At 37.6% G+C, this 19,637-nt stretch overlaps 1 protein-coding gene and 1 long non-coding RNA gene across 5 annotated transcripts in view; one reads left to right on the top strand and one right to left on the bottom strand.

The window, feature by feature from the left end:
- The window catches only part of PREX2 (phosphatidylinositol-3,4,5-trisphosphate dependent Rac exchange factor 2), a 114,541-nt gene that overhangs the window by 42,813 nt on the left and 52,091 nt on the right, over positions 1 to 19,637 (bottom strand). The window contains exons 13-22 of the mRNA XM_070747896.1: positions 18,055 to 18,104; positions 13,464 to 13,539; positions 12,996 to 13,068; positions 12,076 to 12,218; positions 10,422 to 10,514; positions 8,841 to 8,989; positions 7,465 to 7,550; positions 5,486 to 5,622; positions 3,627 to 3,744; positions 2,191 to 2,375 (exon numbers count right to left, since the gene is read on the bottom strand). Coding sequence (XP_070603997.1) covers positions 2,191 to 2,375; positions 3,627 to 3,744; positions 5,486 to 5,622; positions 7,465 to 7,550; positions 8,841 to 8,989; positions 10,422 to 10,514; positions 12,076 to 12,218; positions 12,996 to 13,068; positions 13,464 to 13,539; positions 18,055 to 18,104 — 1,110 coding nt within the window. The remainder of the gene's footprint in view (positions 1 to 2,190; positions 2,376 to 3,626; positions 3,745 to 5,485; positions 5,623 to 7,464; positions 7,551 to 8,840; positions 8,990 to 10,421; positions 10,515 to 12,075; positions 12,219 to 12,995; positions 13,069 to 13,463; positions 13,540 to 18,054; positions 18,105 to 19,637) is intronic.
- Positions 1 to 19,637, top strand: part of LOC139165030 (uncharacterized) — an 86,949-nt gene that overhangs the window by 54,571 nt on the left and 12,741 nt on the right. For all 4 annotated transcript variants that reach the window (XR_011558730.1, XR_011558727.1, XR_011558729.1 and 1 more), the window contains one exon: positions 7,477 to 7,635. This is a non-coding gene — a long non-coding RNA (uncharacterized lncRNA). The remainder of the gene's footprint in view (positions 1 to 7,476; positions 7,636 to 19,637) is intronic.

Genomic DNA, 19,637 nt, shown 5'->3' with positions numbered 1-19,637 from the left:
TGTACCATTTCTGGGCGTAAACACAAGGCGGGAAAAATATACTGTATACACATACAGCAGTGTTTCCCAACCTTTTTGGAGCCGCGGCACATTTTTCATATTTTCAAAATCCTGGGGAACATGGGGGGGGGCGCTAAAAAAAGTTTGGACAAAAAAAATCTCTCTTCCTCCCTTTCGCTCTATTTCTCTCTCCCTCCCTCTTTCTCTCTCTTCCTTCCTTTCTCTCTCCATCCCTCTTTCTTTCTCTCTTCCTTCCTTCCTCTCTTTCTGTCTCCTCCTTCCTCTCTCATCTCTTTCCTTCCTCTCCCTCCCTTTCTCTCTTTCCTTTCTCTCCCTTTCTGTCTATCCTTTCTATCTCTCACCCCTTCTCCCTCTTTCATTCCCTTTCTCTCCCTCCCTTTCTCTCTCATTCCTTTCTCTCCCTCTTTCCTTCCTATCTCTCTTTCTTTTTCTCCCTCCTTCATATCTTCTTTCTCTCCCCCTTCCTCCCTCTTTCCTTTCTCCCCCTCCCTTTCTCTTCCTTTTTCTCTATCCTTTCTACTTCTTACTCTTTCTTTCTCTCCCTCCTTCATTCAATTTTCTCTCCCTCCCTTTCTCTCCCTTTCTCTCTCTTTCCTTTCTCTCCCTTTCTGTCTATCCTTTCTATCTCTCACCCCTTCTCCCTCTTTCATTCCCTTTCTCTCCCTCCCTTTCTCTCTCATTCCTTTCTCTCCCTCTTTCCTTCCTATCTCTCTTTCTTTTTCTCCCTCCTTCATATATTCTTTCTCTCCCCCTTCCTCCCTCTTTCCTTTCTCCCCCTCCCTTTCTCTTCCTTTTTCTCTATCCTTTCTACTTCTTACTCTTTCTTTCTCTCCCTCCTTCATTCAATTTTCTCTCCCTCCCTTTCTCTCCCTTTCTCTCTCTTTCCTTTCTCTCCCTTTCTCTTCCTTTTTCTCTATCCTTTCTACTTCTTACTCTTTCTTTCTCTCCCTCCTTCATTCAATTTTCTCTCCCCCCCTTCCTCCCTCTTTCCTTTCTCTCCCTCCCTTTCTCTTCCTTTTTCTCTATCCTTTCTACTTCTTACTCTTTCTTTCTCTCCCTCCTTCATTCAATTTTCTCTCCCGCCTCCCTCCCTCTTTCCTTTCTCCCCCTCTTTCTCTTCCTTTATCTCTATCCTTTCTACTTCTTACTCTTTCTTTCTCTCCCTCCTGCATTCAATTTTCTCTCCCCCCCCTTCCTCCCTCTTTCCTTTCTCCCCCTCCCTTTCTCTTCCTTTTTCTCTATCCTTTCTGCTTCTTACTCTTTCTTTCTCTCCCTCCTTCATTCAATTTTCTCTCCCTCCCTTACTCTCTCTTTCCTTTCTCTCCCTCCCTTGTTCTCCCCTGGGGCTGCCTGTGCCTGCCCTGCACCACCCAACACGGACGGACAGCCCCCGGTCGTCGGTTCGTCGCCCCCCACCCCCCCACGGAGGGAGATCAGGCTGGCGAGGGCGGTAGAACTACGTCACCAGCCACTGGAGGGAGATCGGGCTGGCGGGGGCGGCGAATCCACCTCCCCAGCCGCGCGGAGGGAAATCCGGTAGGCGGGCGGGTGGCCGCGGCTCCCTGCGCGCCCCTGGAAAAGCGTACAGGGAACGGTGCCCGGGGCCGCTTTAGCCGCCCCCCGCTCCCCCCGCCATCTCCCCGCGACTGCCTGTGCCGCTGCAGCCGCGCCCCCCCCCCCCGCTCCCACCGCCAGTGCCCTCCCGCCGGGCCCCAAAGGACACTTGCCGATGACGACAGGGAACCTTCAGCTGGGCGGGCGCTGCCGTGCCGGTGCCTCCGACCTCCCGGTTCCTGCTCGATGCCGCGGTTTCTGGCGCTCTCCTGCTGGGCCCCAAAGGAAGGCGGGAAAAAGGCGCGAAGAATGGAGCTCTCCTTCCTGCCTGCCTTCTTTGGGACCCAGCAGGAGAGCGCCAGAAACCGCGGCATCGGGCAGGAGCGGAGAGGTCAGAGGCACCGCAGCGCCCTGCCCAGGCGGCACACCGGTTGGGAAACGCTGACATACAGTACAGCAGGCAACATTTTCTAGGCGCCAGACAACATTTTCTAGGCGCCACTGGCGACCAGGCGCCTGGGTTTGTCGAACCTTGATACAAGTATTATAGTTTAACATTTCCTTCAGTAGGAACATATAAAATACATACATATATACATGTTTTATGAACCATACCTTTGCAGTCAGGTTGAAAAAGCCTTTTGGTTCAATCATTTTCTCTAAAACATGGCATTTTATTCCAGCAGTACTATCATACTCATAAACAACACCATATTCCAGGTGAACATTATCAACAGTCAGGCAGACATGATCCTTTTGTCCATCAATTATTGCCATAGTATTAAATTTATCAATTGCTTCTAAAAACAAAAACAAAATAAATATATTCTGTAGATTAATTAATGTAGATTACCTCTGAAACACATACTTACGAACTTAATTCGTTCCATGACCAGGTTCTTAAGTAGAAGTAAGAAGAAGCAATTTTCCCCATAGGAATCAATGTAAAAGCAAATTGTGTGTGTGATTGGGGAAACCACAGGGAGGGTGGAGGCCCTGTTTCCTCCCAGGAGATTCCTAGAGAGGCCCACGAAGGCTTCTCCCTGCCTTTTCCGGTTTACAGTTTCGGAGGCTCGGGTTTGCAAGTGGAAAATGGTTCTTAAGAAGAGGCAAAAAAAATCTTGAACACCCGGTTCTTATCTAGAAAAGTTTGTAAGTAGGGGCATTCTGAGGTAGAGGTACCACTGTATTATTTATTGCAGAATTATTAAATAAATTATTCTGACTAAAAATTAAGATGTTCCTTGTGATTGTCTAGTGGCTAGCTAGTACTACATGATTGCTAAGATTCCAATGAATTCAAAAGCAAAATCATGGTATAATTGGCTAAAAAACATAAAAAATAAGGAAATCTATTATAACACAACTTCTTGCAATAATATAATGCATTGTAATATATCTCAAACGTTAAATTACTCTACTCCCTGTGTAAAGCAACGATTGTAAATAGTATGTCTAACGAGGAAAAATATACCCATATTTTCTTATATGTATACATATATTCATAATTTCATAAATATGAAATGAATAAAATAGCTGTTGAAATAAAAATCGATAATCCAATAGATTTAGTTTATAAGAAGATAAAGTTTAGAAAAAACAAATGTACAAAAGTTTAAACTAATAACTAATAACTAATAGTTAAATAAATATGATTTCACCGTAAGGGTTTGTATTGGTCAGTGTTACGTATGTAGTTGATTGTATATGATGTGTCTTTATTGTAATTAGTCTGGTTTTATATTGTATTGTTTTATTTTTCTGTTTGTCTATTTTTGTTGAAGTGTTTGAATTTAAAGGAAAATTCAATTTAATTTTTTTTTTAAATAAGCAAAATCAGAAATCTAAGGTATGACTGTATTTCTTCATTCCTTATTTTACTTGTTCATGCAACTGACAAAAGTAATATCTGAATAACTCATGCATTTCTTTATTGTTTGCATCCCAGCTGTGGATCAAAAGAGATGTGCCACCTCCTTGTTTTGCTTTTAATACTTTAAGAAATAGTCAAATTTTTATTTTGATTAATAATAGAAGAGCAATAATCCCACCTTCAACTCTGTAATTAAATGCATCTCCTCCATCCTCACCCAATGGTTTAGTATTCGTTTTCGGAAAATCCTCCTGAGCACTATCAGTGTTGTTATATATCCACTGAATAGAATCTTGCTGTAGAATAACAAATAATTTACAACTTTAGTACATATAGGTTTTGAAAAACAAAAAAAGTGTGGATTTAATTTGCATTTTATTTCCACGGAGTAAGACACGACTGCTCCTAGAAACAGGTTTGTTTTTTTTTCTTGCTGAAGTCCATGGTTCATTCATTTTTTATTGGTCACATGAAGCTGTATCTTACAGAATAATTTTAAAATTCAAAAGTTATTTTAATTTATATGATAAAGGAAAAATCAAATACAAAATTATCCTTCTTTCCAAATTTGTATTGAGATATTTTAAAATATATATACTCTAAAGAGAAATGTGGAGGATAAAATGACGCTCAAGCACCAGTATCAAGGTGTTACTGTTTTTTATAACTGCAGCATTGACAGTCCCTCTAAATATAATTAATTTTTTATTTATGAACAATTCCTAATTTAGACTTACAGATCCTAATACAGTCACATACAATGATATATCACTGTATCTTCTCTTGTATTTAGTTTTCATTTCACAGCAATTTGTTATGAAACATATCAACAGAAATTATTTGATAATAATTAAAAAGAGGCTAATCAATCAGTGTGTTATAGAACTGTATTTTGATCTCAGTTTTATAGTAATCAGGATTTATGCATCAGTGGAAGTCATGACTGATCCCATGACTCTTTATCCCAACAATCACCAACCAGTGGTCTGTGGGTCACTGGTGGTCCACAGAAAAATTATTTTCATATTGTATTAAATACTGTTTATCTTTTTTAAAAAAAACCATATTAGTGGTCCACAGGATTTAAAAATTATGAATTTAGTGGTCACAGAGGGCCAAAAGGTTGGTGGCCCCTGTTTTATCCATTTTTTGCTCATAAAAAAGAGCCATTTTGGTGTAAGTGTTAAGGTGCTTGTCTAGAAACTAAGAGACTTGAGTTCTAGTCTTGAAAAACCAATGAGTAACTTTGGACTAGTCACTGTCTTTCAGTCTAACTCACTTCACAGGAAAAATAGGAGGAGAAAGACAAGCATATTATGTAGATTTGCTACCTTGAGTTACTTAAAAAATAATGAAATGAGATCAAAGTCAGATCAAAATCAAATAAATAAATAAGAACAACCAAGATAGAAGTTCATGGTTAATCAGGAAAACCATAGAGTCATTCTCAATAATATACAACCATTCAGAGAATAAAAAGTTTTGTTTTAGATGGATAGTCAGTCCCTTCCCTGGAGGTTTTCCATTTTTATTCTGTTTTCTCAGGAAAGATTTATTTGTTTATTACATTTATATACTGCCCTTCTTATCAATAAGGTGACTCTGAGCAGCTATCAAACAAACTTAATGCTAGGTAAAATGTCTATATATTTTTCTTTCCTTTTCCATTTTCACCCTGCAGATATAACAGGATCTCCTGTTATATTTTCACTTGCTGATTTTACCTGAGTAAAATATTCAAGTATGGTAATTCTTACATTTAATTTTTAATTTTAAAAATGCGTACTCTTTTACAGAATAGTTCTAATGAAGTCACACAGCTATATTTTCAGATAGCAGGGCAAATTTAAAAAGCTTGTGAACCAAGTCTTTTTCAATACAAATCATATGAACGTATAAAGAAAAAACATTCCATCCATTCATGGTGAAATGTTATAATGATTATAATTTTCCATGAACTGTCAAAGAGAGATAATAGTTATGGCACATTGAAATTAAAAAAAAGACATATGCAATGTACAAAATAATTAGCATTACATGCATTGGACGTCTGTATTTCCTGCAGGCCGTCACATGGGCAATAACACTTGCATGTGTTTCTTTGCTGACATTAATTCCATTTACTTTGATTATGCACTGTCCAGGATGAAGCCCAGCAATAGCTGCCACAGTTCCTTTAAAATAGTTAACAAATTAAATTAGAAGTGTACTTAGAAATGGGGAAAAGCCATATTACAACTGATTTTAGTACCATTCTTTTCAATTCCAGATTATATTAAATCGAACTAACACTATATTGTGAAAGACAAGGCAGAAAAAATTACTCTGAATCACTTAACCTAATATAAGAATTTTTTTTAAATTATTCAATTTTCCTAAGGGCTACCCTAGGAATATGGTAACTAAATATGTGGTTGTCCAACCTCTAAAAGTTAAAACCTCAAGATAAAAACATTGCATTTTGTTGCTTCACTCCCTTATATGAAGAAGGCAAACCATAATCATATTTAAAGATGTATTCTATACAAATCTATACAAAATTAATGTGATTAATTATGGGATGCAAACAATACATCTGAATAAGGTTCGCCCAAGATAAATTCACCAAAGATGAATTTACATCATTAGATCCCATGCAGTCTAAAAGCAGTTATTTATAAAATCCCAAATCCCATATCACACTAAATTACCATATTAGAACCTTATTACTCTCTCATGATAAATTAAACAGCTTTCCCCATGCATAAATGTTTCTTCCTCCTTAAAGAACTTCTGAAAAGAGCTCTTAGGCTATTTTTTAAAATCTTATTTTGCTAATTTTTGTTATATATTTCTGTTATATACTCAGTATTTTCATATTCAAAAGATATATCAAAATATTTGTTTCCTATCATAGAAATCTCTTACTTAAATGCTCATGGTTTTCATAAAGAAATATACTCCACAAGGTATACCTTAGTGTATTTTGCCTTTCAATACATACCGGTAATTAGAATGAACCCAGGGAAAAATTAACCCTTAAGCCACAGGTGGTATTCAGCAGGTTCTGCCCGGTTCAGGAGTACCGGAAATTCTGAGTAGTTCAGAGAATCGGTAAATACCACCTCTGACTGTCCCCGCCCCATCTATTCAGGAGGGAATTGAGATTTACAGTATCCATTCCCTGCCATGCCCATCAAGCCACACCCACCAAGCCATGCCCATCAAGCCGCATCATGCCCATCAAGCCACGCCCACAGAACTGGTAGTAAAAAAATTTAAATCCCAACTGCCTTAAGCCAAATATTCAGCTTGTCACATGTTCTTCTTGGCCAAAATCAAATCAATGTATGCTTATTAAGTCTGCAATTATAGGCTAAATCCCAATATTCTCTTTATTATTGGTTATATGAGTATCTAATTTGTTAAGTAGCTATATATAACAAAGGAAATCACTACTAGATTAGATTAGATTAGATTAGATTAGATTTATTGGATTTATATGCCACCCCTCTCCGCAGACTCGGGGCGGCTCACAACAATAGTAAAAAACAATACTGTACATAGTAACAAATCTAATATTTAGCAATCTAAATTACAGTTTTAGGTTAAAAAATCCAAAAGAAACCCCAATATATAAAAAACAAGCACACAATCGAATCATACACAGAAACTACATGGGTAAGGGGAAGATGTTTCAATTCCCCCATGCCTGACGGCAGAGGTGGGTTTTAAGGAGTTTCCGAAAGGCAAGGAGGGTGGGGGCAATCCTAATCTCTGGGGGGAGCTGGTTCCAGAGGGTCGGAGCCACCACAGAGAAGGCTCTTCCCGCCAGACGACATTGTTTAGTCGACGGGACCCGGAGAAGGCTCACTCTGTGGGACCTAACCGGTCGCTGGGATTCGTGTGGCAGAAGGCGGTCCCAGAGATATACCTAACTTCAGAACCATGCCTCAAATTCTTCAAGCTTCAATGTCAAGATTCTCTTTGTTTGCTTGCATTTGGCCAAATATTTATAAATGCAGATGACTTCATACCTTTTCCAACAGCATGAACAACAGAAGGGCCAAAGCCTCGTATTTGGAATCCAAGACCATCCACAGAATCAGGAATCTTAACTGTCCTTTAAGCAAGATAAACCACACAATGAAGCATCTAATATCAACATTTCTGTTTATGTCTCAAATTTTACCTAAGATTAAAATAAGGTAATGTACTTAATTTTTTTTAAAAAAGTTTATATTCAGTGGAAAAACCAACCACTGTTTTTAACATAAACTAGCAATAAATTTTAACATAAACTTGAATTCAGTGAGTTTTGCTGCTAGAAACCTGGATCATAGCTTTAAACATATTATTAGCTAATAACCGGTATCTATATAGGTAAACCTCACTTAGCAACTGCCCAGTTTCACATGCATTCATAATTATAACAGTAATGATAATGTAACTTTATGACCAATTTTCAAATTTATGATAGTCACGGTCACATGATCACCATTCGCACACTTTATAAACAGGTTCTGACAAGCAGAGTTACTGGAGTAACCGACAGTAAAATTGAAATCACAGTCACGTGATATCCTGCTTAATAACTGAATGGGAAGTATAAGTCCATCAAGATAAAGTGACATTTTGTTTAGTGACCACATCACTTAGCAATCAAGTTGCCAGTCCCAATTATGGTTGCAAAGCAACAAACTACCTTTGTTCATTCTGAACAAATATAGGCATATCAAGCAAAAAGATAAATAAATCTTGTTTCTACATAATATGTTAATGAAGAGTAACAGAATGACAAATATAATAATTGCTTGATATTTTTGTATTATTAAATGATTAATGGCAAAAAGCATTAGATAAATATATTGATGCCAGCCAGCTTTCAGATGTGCTAGACTTTACCACATTGACTAAAAAGAGTGATAATTAAAATCCAGAGAGAGCAAAATTGTGGGAAACAATTTTATACCAAGAACTTACATTTAAATTCAGACACTAGTTTTTCCACCCAATGAATTTATTCAAAATGACAGGAGAGGAAGAAAAAGCCATTCTACCTTACTTGTTTGGCACAAGGGACAGCATCTCCTGCACAACACCCAGACTATGAAATGCATTCTTTGGAGTTACATTTAAATCCCATTCAACGAACAGCTACAAACAACAGCAACAAAAGATGTATTTCTTTTGTTCAGCTTTTAATTACTGATATTTCTGAATTAGTTCTAACTTAGATATAATAAACATTCAAAAATATACCTTGCATTTTATTTATGTTTAACCACATTGAGTGCATAAAATTGAGGGGAAAGGTGGTAGCTAAATTATTTCTAACATAATAACATTTATGCCTTTGTAACATATTTTGGTTACTATTTTTATAATTTCTAAAACCAAAGAAACAACTTACTCCCTTGGTTTTGTGCTCACAAGTACCCTGAGGGGCTTTTTACTGTTTAAACATGCTTTTAGAAAGCTATCCACTTCAGTGAAGGGCCTTAGAAAAACTAGGTCACCATTAATAGTAAAGATCTTTTTCCCAATTTCCAGACCTGCCACCTAGACAAGAAAGCAAAATACATATATAATCAATTAGCACCACAACATCAGTGATACATTATTATTATTATACACAGAGGAAGAACTTTAAACATTTCTCATATACCTATATTTACAACTGTGGATTTTATATAATCTTACAGAAAACACCTTTATGAAAAAAGTAATCCTAGCAATTCAATATTATTGGAAAACTCTTCTGTATTTGTAACATTTTATGATTTCTTAAAAATTCCCCATATTTGACAGCTTAAAGTTTAACTAAAAGAGAATTAAATAGATTTATTTATCTATTTACCAACACTTCATTTAAGAAAATCTGGGGGGGAGCTGGTTCCAGAGGGTCGGGGCCGCCATAAAGAAGGCTCTTCCCCTGGGTCCCGCCAAACGACATTGTTTAGTCGACGGGACCTGGAGAAGGCCAACTTCATCTAGGTAACCTCTTTAAAAATCACCTAAAATAATCAATATGTAGACTTTTACAAATCAATTTTCTCAGCTCTCTTAACCTTCACACCTCTCTATAGTTCTTTATCTCTGCAGCATGTCACTCAAAGAAAGGTCCCACCCCACCTTGCTGTGAGTGATGTTGAGTTGGCCTTGCCCACTCAGTCACATGATCACCAAGCCCCCTCAGCCACATGACTGCAAAGCCACTCCCACCTGGTCACATGACTATCAAGCAACTCCCAAAAAATTAAGCCATGCCCATAAAATTAAGCCATGCCCACAGAGTGGTAGTAAAAAAAAAAATGGAACCCACCGTGTTCTCACCTTAATGTGAACAGTAATGTTTCTTTCAATAACATTAAGATATCAAAGTTCACATTTTTAGGAATACAAATATCGACTGTCTACAAGCTTAAACACCAAGAATATGTACATAGCCGGTAATAATTCTCTGTACAACACTCCCAAACATCCCTTAAAAAGTCATTCTAATCATTATTGCTGAAAATTAGGAGCTCACCTACTCATATTTTGAGGTAGAAAAGGTGAGAAAAATATAATGTAAGCCTCAACTAAGTTTAACGTAATTTAAAAGAAAACATTAAAACTCTGATGTGAAAAACTGAAAACGCCAACCCTGCTAGGTATCAGGGCCATATCCAATGTTGGCCATAACTGGATTTTCACAACATGCTATGCTGAAATTAAAAAGAAAAAGAAAAACAATATGGCTTAATTACATTGTGTGAAATCGTCCATAATGGATGCTTTTAATTTCTACATGATTAAACTAATACAAATATTTATATTTTACAAATGTTCTGGTATAGTCTTTAATAACTTATACATACACATGATCAACTACACACACAAATCAATTAAAATTATTAATGTAAACTTTATAATTGAAATAACTGTCAAAACACCTAAACTTTTTGTGAGCAGAAATGTAATAATTGGGAAAGTTATGAACCTGTATTACCTCAGCATTTGAGCACTTTTCCACTGTTTTCACAATTGGTGCTTTGTTTTTGTCTTCCAAACTAAAACCATAAGTTCCATCATTTGATCTGATCTAAAAAAAGGGGAAAAAATTAAATCAATAGGCTGAGTAAGTATGGCTGACAGGCAACTGTTACTACTATATAATTGTTACCACTGTGAACATTACAGCTGTCAAATATATTCATCTGCAAAAACTGTGACATTAATCATATGCATGTATTTGATCACTGATGAATATTTAACCAGTACAAACTACCTTTGGACCAGCAGTGGGCTACTAGCCGGAATGCTAAATTGCACTCGCCGCCACGGCTCTGAAGTGCTTGCGGGGCCAGCGCAATTTTGCTTCTGCACCTGTGGAGGTAGCAAAACCACGCATGGAGCTGCAGGTTCACCTGTGTTTCAGCGAGATATTTTTGCTTCCGCACAAGCCGAAACACAGGCACACCCGCGGCTCTCTGTGCAATTTTGCTACCTCCATAGGTGCACAAGTAAAATCGTGCTGGCCCCGCAAGCACTTACAAGCCGTGGAGGCGAACACAATTTAGCATTCCGACTAGTAGCCTACCACTGCTTTGGACTCTATAAAGTACCTATATGTTGTATTCTACTTAATATATATTTTCCTCACAAAACTGAAGACTACAAGAAACATCAAGAGAGGTCTAGGGCAGTGATGGGTTGTAAATATTTTTGCTACCAGTACATGTGCCCACTCACATACGTGCACACAATATCTTTGCACATGCACAGAAGCGTTCCGGGTGGGTGGGCGAGCCTTTCACTGGCAGCGCTACCAGTTCTAAGAACTAGTCCAAGCCAGGAGCAACCCACTGCTGGTCTAGGGGATTTAAGCTTGTGGACAATAGCATGGATCTGAAAAAACTACAAATCATAACATTGTCTGTTGTGGTTCAGCCTGAGTCAGATCAAAGACCAGCTGCGTCTCTGCTGGCTCCATGCCCGGGGGAGGCTGAGAGCGGAGAGGAGAGTTCTTGGCAGTCAGACAGGGGAGATTACAGTCAGGAAAGTGACGAGGAAGAAAGGCCTGGGAGCCCTGGGGAGGAGCTCTCTCAAGCAAGTAGCTTGGATTCTCTGGAGTCATTGGATGACGAAGCACAAGCTATCATTAGTATGCGACAGAGACGCATAGATCAAAAGAGGAATCAACTGAACAGATATTATCAGCGTTGAATGAGGAACACCAGGGGGTTGGGTGTGGTCCTCATTAGCAGGGAAGGGTTTATAAGACTGTTATCTCAGTTTCTCTCAGCGTTTTTGTTCCTGGCTCATGGCCGAGCAGTCTTGAAGACCCGTGGGAGGTTGGTGTACGTTAGCAACAGCCTCGTTTGGCATTGAGGATCCTGTGTTAATGTATGAACAATTGCCTTCGTGTATCTATTTGGAGTTCCAGTGCTTTCCTGACTTGTAAGGACATTTTCTGTTGGCTTCTTTTCTCTTTACCATTATAAAACTGTGTTTGGATTCAACCGGTGTGTCTGGCTTATCTTTTTGGGTTGGTCATAGCTTCCAGAGGGACCCAGACAGAACAATTGTCTATGTGCAAATAATAGGAGTTAGCATCAAAATCAAACAAACAAACATACAAACTTAATTTTTAAAAAACTTACCAGCAACGATTTTGCAATTACATTTTCCACTACTTTTAAGTCATGTTTCATAAGTCTGTGTTTCATGTTGGAGCCTTCCATTTCTTCATCCACAAAAAAACGAAATAGAAGTGGTTCGTCTTTGAATTCACTTTTTTCCAGCACTATTTGACAGAGAAAAAGTTAATAATTGTATATCACCTATAGACATTGATTTATAATTCAACTAAAATTTTATTTACTATATGATTTATTAAATAACTGATTTTCCAATCCAAACTGAGCTGTCTGATAAATTCCTTAAACTCTTATTAATAATTCCCACTTCAGTGAAAGGAAGCAGGTATAGTTCAGAAACAATTATTTTCTATTAACAGCAATATTATGGAATATTTTCCCTCCTAAACTTAGAGCAACACCCATTTTAATGACATTGTGAAAATAGGTTAAAATAATATTTCCCAAAATATATTTGTAGTATGGTGAAGTGTCATATTTGGCTTCATTGCAATAAATCACTACTTCTTATTGTGTTTAATGTAGTTTTGTTATACTGTTAGGTAAGTTATTTTATGTTATTAACTCTAGGAATCTTCCACGATTATGCCATAATGTATAAAAATAATAAATAAATAGGTAGATCCTTGTAGAATTGTATTTTTCACAGCTACTAGCAAATAATTTTACAAAGAAAATAGTGTAGAATTTTATGATTAGCAAAAATGGACTCTATCTGTAATCTGTACAGGTATTCTAAAGAGGCTCTTAATTAGTAGTTTTTAAAAATATAAATAATCAAACAAAAGTTCTAGCAACAAATCAATAACTGCTATATACTGCATATCCTTGGGAAATTATTTATCACAGTATTGACATCAGATTTTAAAATTGGAATCTTTATATTAAAAGATTTTTAAAACTTATGTAAATTTATTGTTTACCATGATGCATAAATCCATTGTCACAAAGTGCTATTCCAAAAATCATTGCTTCTTCTCTTGTTCTGCAATCCCCCTGCAGATAAATTTATTAATATAAAAATAAACATGGCCACTAGTTAAAATATTTTCTATATTAAAGTTTATACATGCCCACTATTTTAATTTCAGAACATAAGTGATAACAAATTTATAGTTTTGTATTTATTCTGGTATTAAAATAAAATATACTTGTATAATGTAATCTAACTTTTTTTTAAAAGGGCAGATAAGTAGATGAATGCTTGATACTTTAGAGCCTTTCAAAAGATACCAGGACTCATTTGCCCAATAATACCAAAATATTTGTAGCTTAATTGATATATAAAACAAAATTATATGACATATAAAAACATTAATTTCTAATGGAAATGTATTTAAATTTATTTCATGTTACTAATCAAATTTATATACTGTGGAGTACTGACCTACCTGTGCAATTAGCCAGTCTATCATTTTATTAGCCATTATGACAGATTTGTAGGTTCTTAAATGGTAATCTTTATCTCTGGGAGAAAAAACAAACAAAAAATAATTCATCCTCAAAATATATATTCTACAAAGCTGAATACCCATATATTATACCCCAAATATAACCTAAGTAATTGCTTATCAATTTAAAATTATTTATGTTTGCATTGCTTTGTAATAATAATGATTTATTTTAGTTACAGTACTGTGTATTTTGGACAACATTACATAGAAACATAACTAACCCAACTAACTTCAGATTGTGTCCCGTTGTTCTTGTGTTCACTTTCCTATTAAAAACACTTTCCTCTTGAACCTTATTTAACCCTTTAACATATTTAAATGTTTCGATCATGTCCACCCTTTTTCTTCGGTCCTCCAGACCAGTGTTTCCCAACCTTTTTTGAGCCACGGCACATTATTCATATTTTCAAAATCCTGGGGAACACTGAACTGGGGGATGGGGGGGCGCGGGGGGGCTAAAGAAAAGTTTGGACAAAAAAAAATCTCTTCCTCAATTTCACTCTATTTCTCCCTCTTTCTCTTCCTTCCTTCCCTTCTTTCTCTCTCTCCATCCCTCTTTCTTTCTTTCTTCCTCTCTTTTTTGCTCTCTTTCTCTCTCCCTCCTTCCTTCCCTCTATGTCTTTCTCTCTCCCTTGCTCTCTCTCTGCCTCTCTTGCTATCTCTCTTTCATTCTCTCTCTTTCGCTCTCTTTCTGTCTCTCTTGCTATGTCTCTTTCTCTCTCTTTCTCTCTGTCTCTCTTGCTATCTCTTTGTCTCTCTCTCTCTCTTGCTATCTCTTTCTCTCTCTTGCTATCTCTTTCTTTTTTTCTCTCTCTCTTGCTATGTCTCTCTTTCTCTCTCTCTCTGTCTCCCTCCCTCTTTCCTTTCTATCTCTCCCTCCCTCTTTCCTCCCGCTTTCCTTTCTATCTCTTTTCTTTTTATCTCTCCCTCCCTCTTTCCTTTCTATCTTTCTCTCCGTCCCTCAGCGGGGGCAAAGAAGAAGGAAGGCAGGCTGCAGAGGGCACCGAGGACAAGAGCGCTCGCTTGCTCCCTTGCCCTCTGACTTCCCTCCCTCGCTGCTGAAGGGACGAGTGCGGGCACGCTGCAAGAAGGGGTTTTTTGCTTTTTTTCCCCTTTCCCCCGCCTCACGGGAGAGAGTGAGAAAGAGAAAGAGCAGCGCCCTGTCGGTTCCGAGCGCAGCCAGGGAAAGCGGCCTCGAGCCGAGTGCGAACTGCGGGATGCGGCAAAGGACTCCTTGTCAACCAAAAAAGGGTGGGGGTGGCAAAGGCAAAGCCTGGGAGGCGGGGAAGGGAAGAGCGGGAGACCCCCAGACAGAACGGCTGAGGGGAAGGAAAGATGGAAGGAGGGAGGGATTGAGAAGCAAAGCCAGGGAGGGCTGAGAGAAAAGGAGAGCGGCGCGCGAGAGAGAGGGGCGGGGCGTGCATTTCCAAAACGAATGGAGAAAGCCCTCTCTCGCAGTGAAAGCGCTCCCAGCCAGGGGGCGGCGAGAGAGGGCTGGGAGCGCTTTTGTCCCGAGGAGCTGAAGCTGTAGCCGCAGCCGCCGCGAGAGAAGTCGCGCCCCAAGGCAGGGGGCGGCGGAGGAGAGGGGGCAGATTGGGCGGGGAGCTTGGCGGCACACCTGCCTGTGTCTCGCGGCACACTAGTGTGCCACGGCACACCGGTTGGGAAACGCTGCTCCAGACTATACAGATTGAGTTCATTAAGTCTTTTGTGATAAGTTTTATGCTTAAGACCTTCCACCATTTTTGTAGCCCGTCTTTGGACCCATTCAATTTTATCAATATCTTTTTGTAGATCAGGTCTCCAGAACTGAACAAAATATTCCAAATGTGGTCTCACCAGTGCTCTATATAGTGGGATCACAATCTCTCTCTTCCTGCTTCTTATACCTCTAGCTATGCAGCCAAGCATTCTACTTGCTTTCCCTACTGCCTGACCGCACTATTCACTCATTTTGAGACTGTCAGAAATCACTATAACTAAATCCTTCTCTTCTGAAGTTCTTGCTAATACAGAACTGCGAATAAAATACTCAGGTTGTAATACTTCAAAGTGTATTACAAAAATTAAACCTCCCATATACCTCCAAAACTACACTTTGTTATTTATGGAATTATCTTTGATGATGGACTAAAAGAAAACATTAAGTATAATATTGGGTGTTATACATCATGAATGTTTCCACATGGAATTTGTGTCTTCTGGAACTGTAGCTTTTAACACTCCTATCCGCCGCCGCCCCCCCCTCCACCTCCTTATGAGTTAGGACAGTGTTTCCCAACTATGGCAACTTGAAGATATCTGGACTTCAACTCCCAGAATTCCCCAGCCAGGAATTCTGGGAGTTGAAGTCCAAATATCTTCAAGTTGCCAAGGTTGGGAAACACTGAGTTAGAAGATCTATCTATCCTGTATTAATCACAATGCCAGAGTGCATTGCCTCTCAAAGTATGTTTGACCCTAATCCTCCTTCCAGACTAGTCTAAATATTGTAAGGAAATAAATAAATAAATAAATAAATAAATAAATACAAGTAAAATATAAATGAGATTATACTTAAACTTTCATATGTGTCCTAAACACTTATTTAGAAATTGACAGTTTGATGAAACAGTTATCTATATATAACAGCAAGCAGAAATCCAATAATTGAACTTTTGTCCAGAATGAAGATGTAATCTTACTGCCAAAAACCAGCGGGGGGTTGCTCCTGGTTAGGCCCAGTTCTCATAACCAGGAGCACCAGCAGTGGGAGACTTCGCCCAGCTACCTGGAACGCTCTGCCACCAGCCCAGGACGCTTCTGTGCATGCACAGAAGCATTACATGGGCAAATTGGTAGCAACGCATTCTAGAACCTCTACTGCTAAAAACCCGCTGGCTTTCAAAAAGTGCAAAAAAATTTGTGTGAGTCATTTCATCTTTCAAAATGTTTTTTCAAAGAAACATGCTTGACTTCATTCTCTGGCTATTACAGTACATGTAGTCCTTGAAGACTAGAATGTTTGAATATTTTTTAAGGAATAGACCAATGCTTGCAAACTTCAAAGTATATTAAATTAGTTTCAACAGATTTAATATTGGTACATCAAAATGTTCTTTTTGAATTTAATGGATGCCGCAAATAATGTATTTAAAAAAAGATTTTATCTGTTAGCACTGCAAAAATTGTGATGACATGTTAAATCATGATATAGTGCTGTGAGTTATTGGTATCTTTTTGGAACAATATTTTAATAAACATTATATAAGTAGGTTTAGGGGAAAACATTTCAGGAGTAAGATACTAATGTCACATTGACTTATGTTCTAAAATGTGGGACACTTCACTGTTGTTTAAAACCTTTGGTTATATCTGGCATGAGAAATTGGAAAAGCTTTAATTTTCTGGACATCAAGGACTAGATTCAAGATATGTATTTTATCCATTTTTAGAAAGGCATTTTCCCCCCACTAATCAAACAATACAGTATGTTCTCTGTGACATACATTTCATAATATCTAAAAGAACAGAAGGTTTATTATTTAAAATGATAATTGTTTGATAGTTAATATATAGGCGATATGCCGAACTGGCTTATTTTTTTTTCAGGATTTGTATTGTTTATTAATTATATTTTTCTTTTATTGTTCTTAGTTTGCATTGGAAAAAAATATTGCATCCATTGGTTTAACTAATTTTATTTTATGCTATTATTTATATCTATCTATGAATCAACCTGTAGACTTTTCGCCCTTCATGGCACCGGACCAGATTATCTCAGGGACCGCCTTCTGCTGCACGAATCCCAGCGACAAGTTAGGTCCCACAGAGTGGGTCTTCTCCGGGTCCCGTCAACTAAACAATGCCGCTTGGCGGGACCCAGGGGAAGAGCCTTCTCTGTGGCGGCCCCGGCCCTCTGGAACCAACTCCCCCCAGAGATTAGAGTTGCCCCCACCCTCCTTGCCTTTCATAAGCTACTTAAAACCCACCTCTGCCGTCAGGCATGGGGGAACTGAGATATTCTTTCCCCCTAGGCCTTTACAATTTACGCATGGTATGTCTGTATGTATGTTTGGTTTTTATATTAATGGGTTTTTAATCGTTTTTACTATTGGATTATTTTGTATACTGTTTTATTATTGTTGTTAGCCGCCCCGAGTCTCCGGAGAGGGGCGGCACACAAATCCAATAAATCAAATCAAATCGTATAGTACATAAACACACACACACACACTACATATGTGTGTTTGTGTATATGTGTGTGTGTACAAAGTATTTCTGTACTTACCAGTCTATTGGAAATGGAAGTGTAGATTTAAACATGTCTTGCATTAATCTTACACCATTTATTGAAGGCTTTGCTGATCAATAATCAAAGTAAAAGGATGGATTGTTTTTATGAGAGTTTGTTGTTTTAGGCAGATTTTCTATTGCTATAATTTTAGTTTAGTCTTTTGTTACTAGAACAATGAACAATTAGTGAGCAAGTCCACATTTAGCAACTACGAATAAACTTATGAAACTAACAACCAAAACTCAAACTTACCTTATCACAGGAGTAAACAGACTGTGCAGACGACAATACAATCTTACACCCTGTTAAGTATATGAACAATATTTAATCTAAATTACTCAACCTCAAGCAAAATCCATATATATATTTATATATTCAAGTTACTGTCTCAAATAATGGCAATTTATGGACTTAATTTAAATTGCTTTATAAAATAAAATAAGAGAAAAATTCCTTCAAAAGCGCTACTTCTTCAAAAAATAAATACAGTGGTACCTCTTCTTACAAACTTAATTCATTCCATGACCAGGTTCTTAAGTAGAAAAGTTTGTAAGAAGAAGCAATTTTTCCTATAGGAATCAATGTAGAAGCAAATACTGCGTGCGATTGGGAAAGACACAGGGAGGTCGGAGGCCCTGTTTCTTCCCAGGAAATTCCTAGAGAGGTCCCATGGAGTCTTCTTCCCGCCTTTTCTGACTCTGTTTCCTCCCAGGAGATTCCTACAGAGGCCCCACGGAGACTTCTCCCTGCCTTTTCCGGTTACAGTTTCAGAGGCTCGGGTTTGTAAGTAGAAAATGGTTCTTGAAAAGAGACAGAAAAATCTTGAACAACCAGTTCTTATCTAGAAAAGTTCGTAAGTAGAGGCGTTCTTGGGTAGAGGTACCATTGTACTGTATTGATTCATTTGTTCTTTTAATATACCAGCAACATTTTCAACTGTGCCCTCTTATCAATTGACATCTAAACCAAACACAAATATGAGAAAAATGATAGCTTTGTCTAATTAATTAAATAATACTTGTCAGTACTTCTTGCTGAGAAATGTTTCAAGTGTTTAATTATCAGAAATTCAAAGGACAGGCTTGAAAGCAGTAGTGCACTTCTGATCACAATGCAATAAGTAGGATTTGTAGTTTATTTAGTTACAACTGTCAACTTGCAAAGCATCGGTCGGAACCCTGACAACAAGACTCTATGGTTTGTACAATATTCATCCCTTCACAAAAACAGATACATAAATCAGACTTTTTTAACAGTTTATTATACCAAGATCATAAACCAAGATTTAAAACAGGGTTTGTTAGCTTGTTTGTTTATCACAAAGCATTCTCGCAAAACATCGTGTTAAAGCAATGTTTCTTGATCTCACCAATTTTAAGATATATGCACTTCAGCTCCTAGAATTCTTCAGCCAGCATTAAGGTTAAGAAGCACTACTAACATATTCCTGCCCAATTTATTTACTGGGATTAAATGAAGCAAAAGAATGATCAGAAGGATGCATGTAACTCATGCACACAGTGAGCTTGTTTTAATGAATTATTGGCCTGCCTCTCGTCTTTAAGCAAATTAATAAAAATTCTTTTTTTAAGGGTTTTTCTTTTTCAAACATATCAATCCAGGTTTGGCACCTGAGTGTCATACATTTCAATACAAATAAAATAGTATTAATCATATTTGTTTCATTTAACAAGCTTATATAATCCTTGTAATAACAATACACATATTTTTATTAAATTATCTTTCATTATTTAATAATTCAATATTTCAATGTGTCATTTCTATACCAATCATCCTATTCTAAGCGTCATACTTTTTAATACAACTAGAATATT

The sequence above is a fragment of the Erythrolamprus reginae genome, chromosome 3 (assembly GCF_031021105.1).
Source record: "Erythrolamprus reginae isolate rEryReg1 chromosome 3, rEryReg1.hap1, whole genome shotgun sequence".
Taxonomy (NCBI): domain Eukaryota; kingdom Metazoa; phylum Chordata; class Lepidosauria; order Squamata; family Dipsadidae; genus Erythrolamprus; species Erythrolamprus reginae.
Note: the sequence above shows the minus strand (reverse complement) of the source record. Positions and strands in the feature narration are given on the sequence as shown.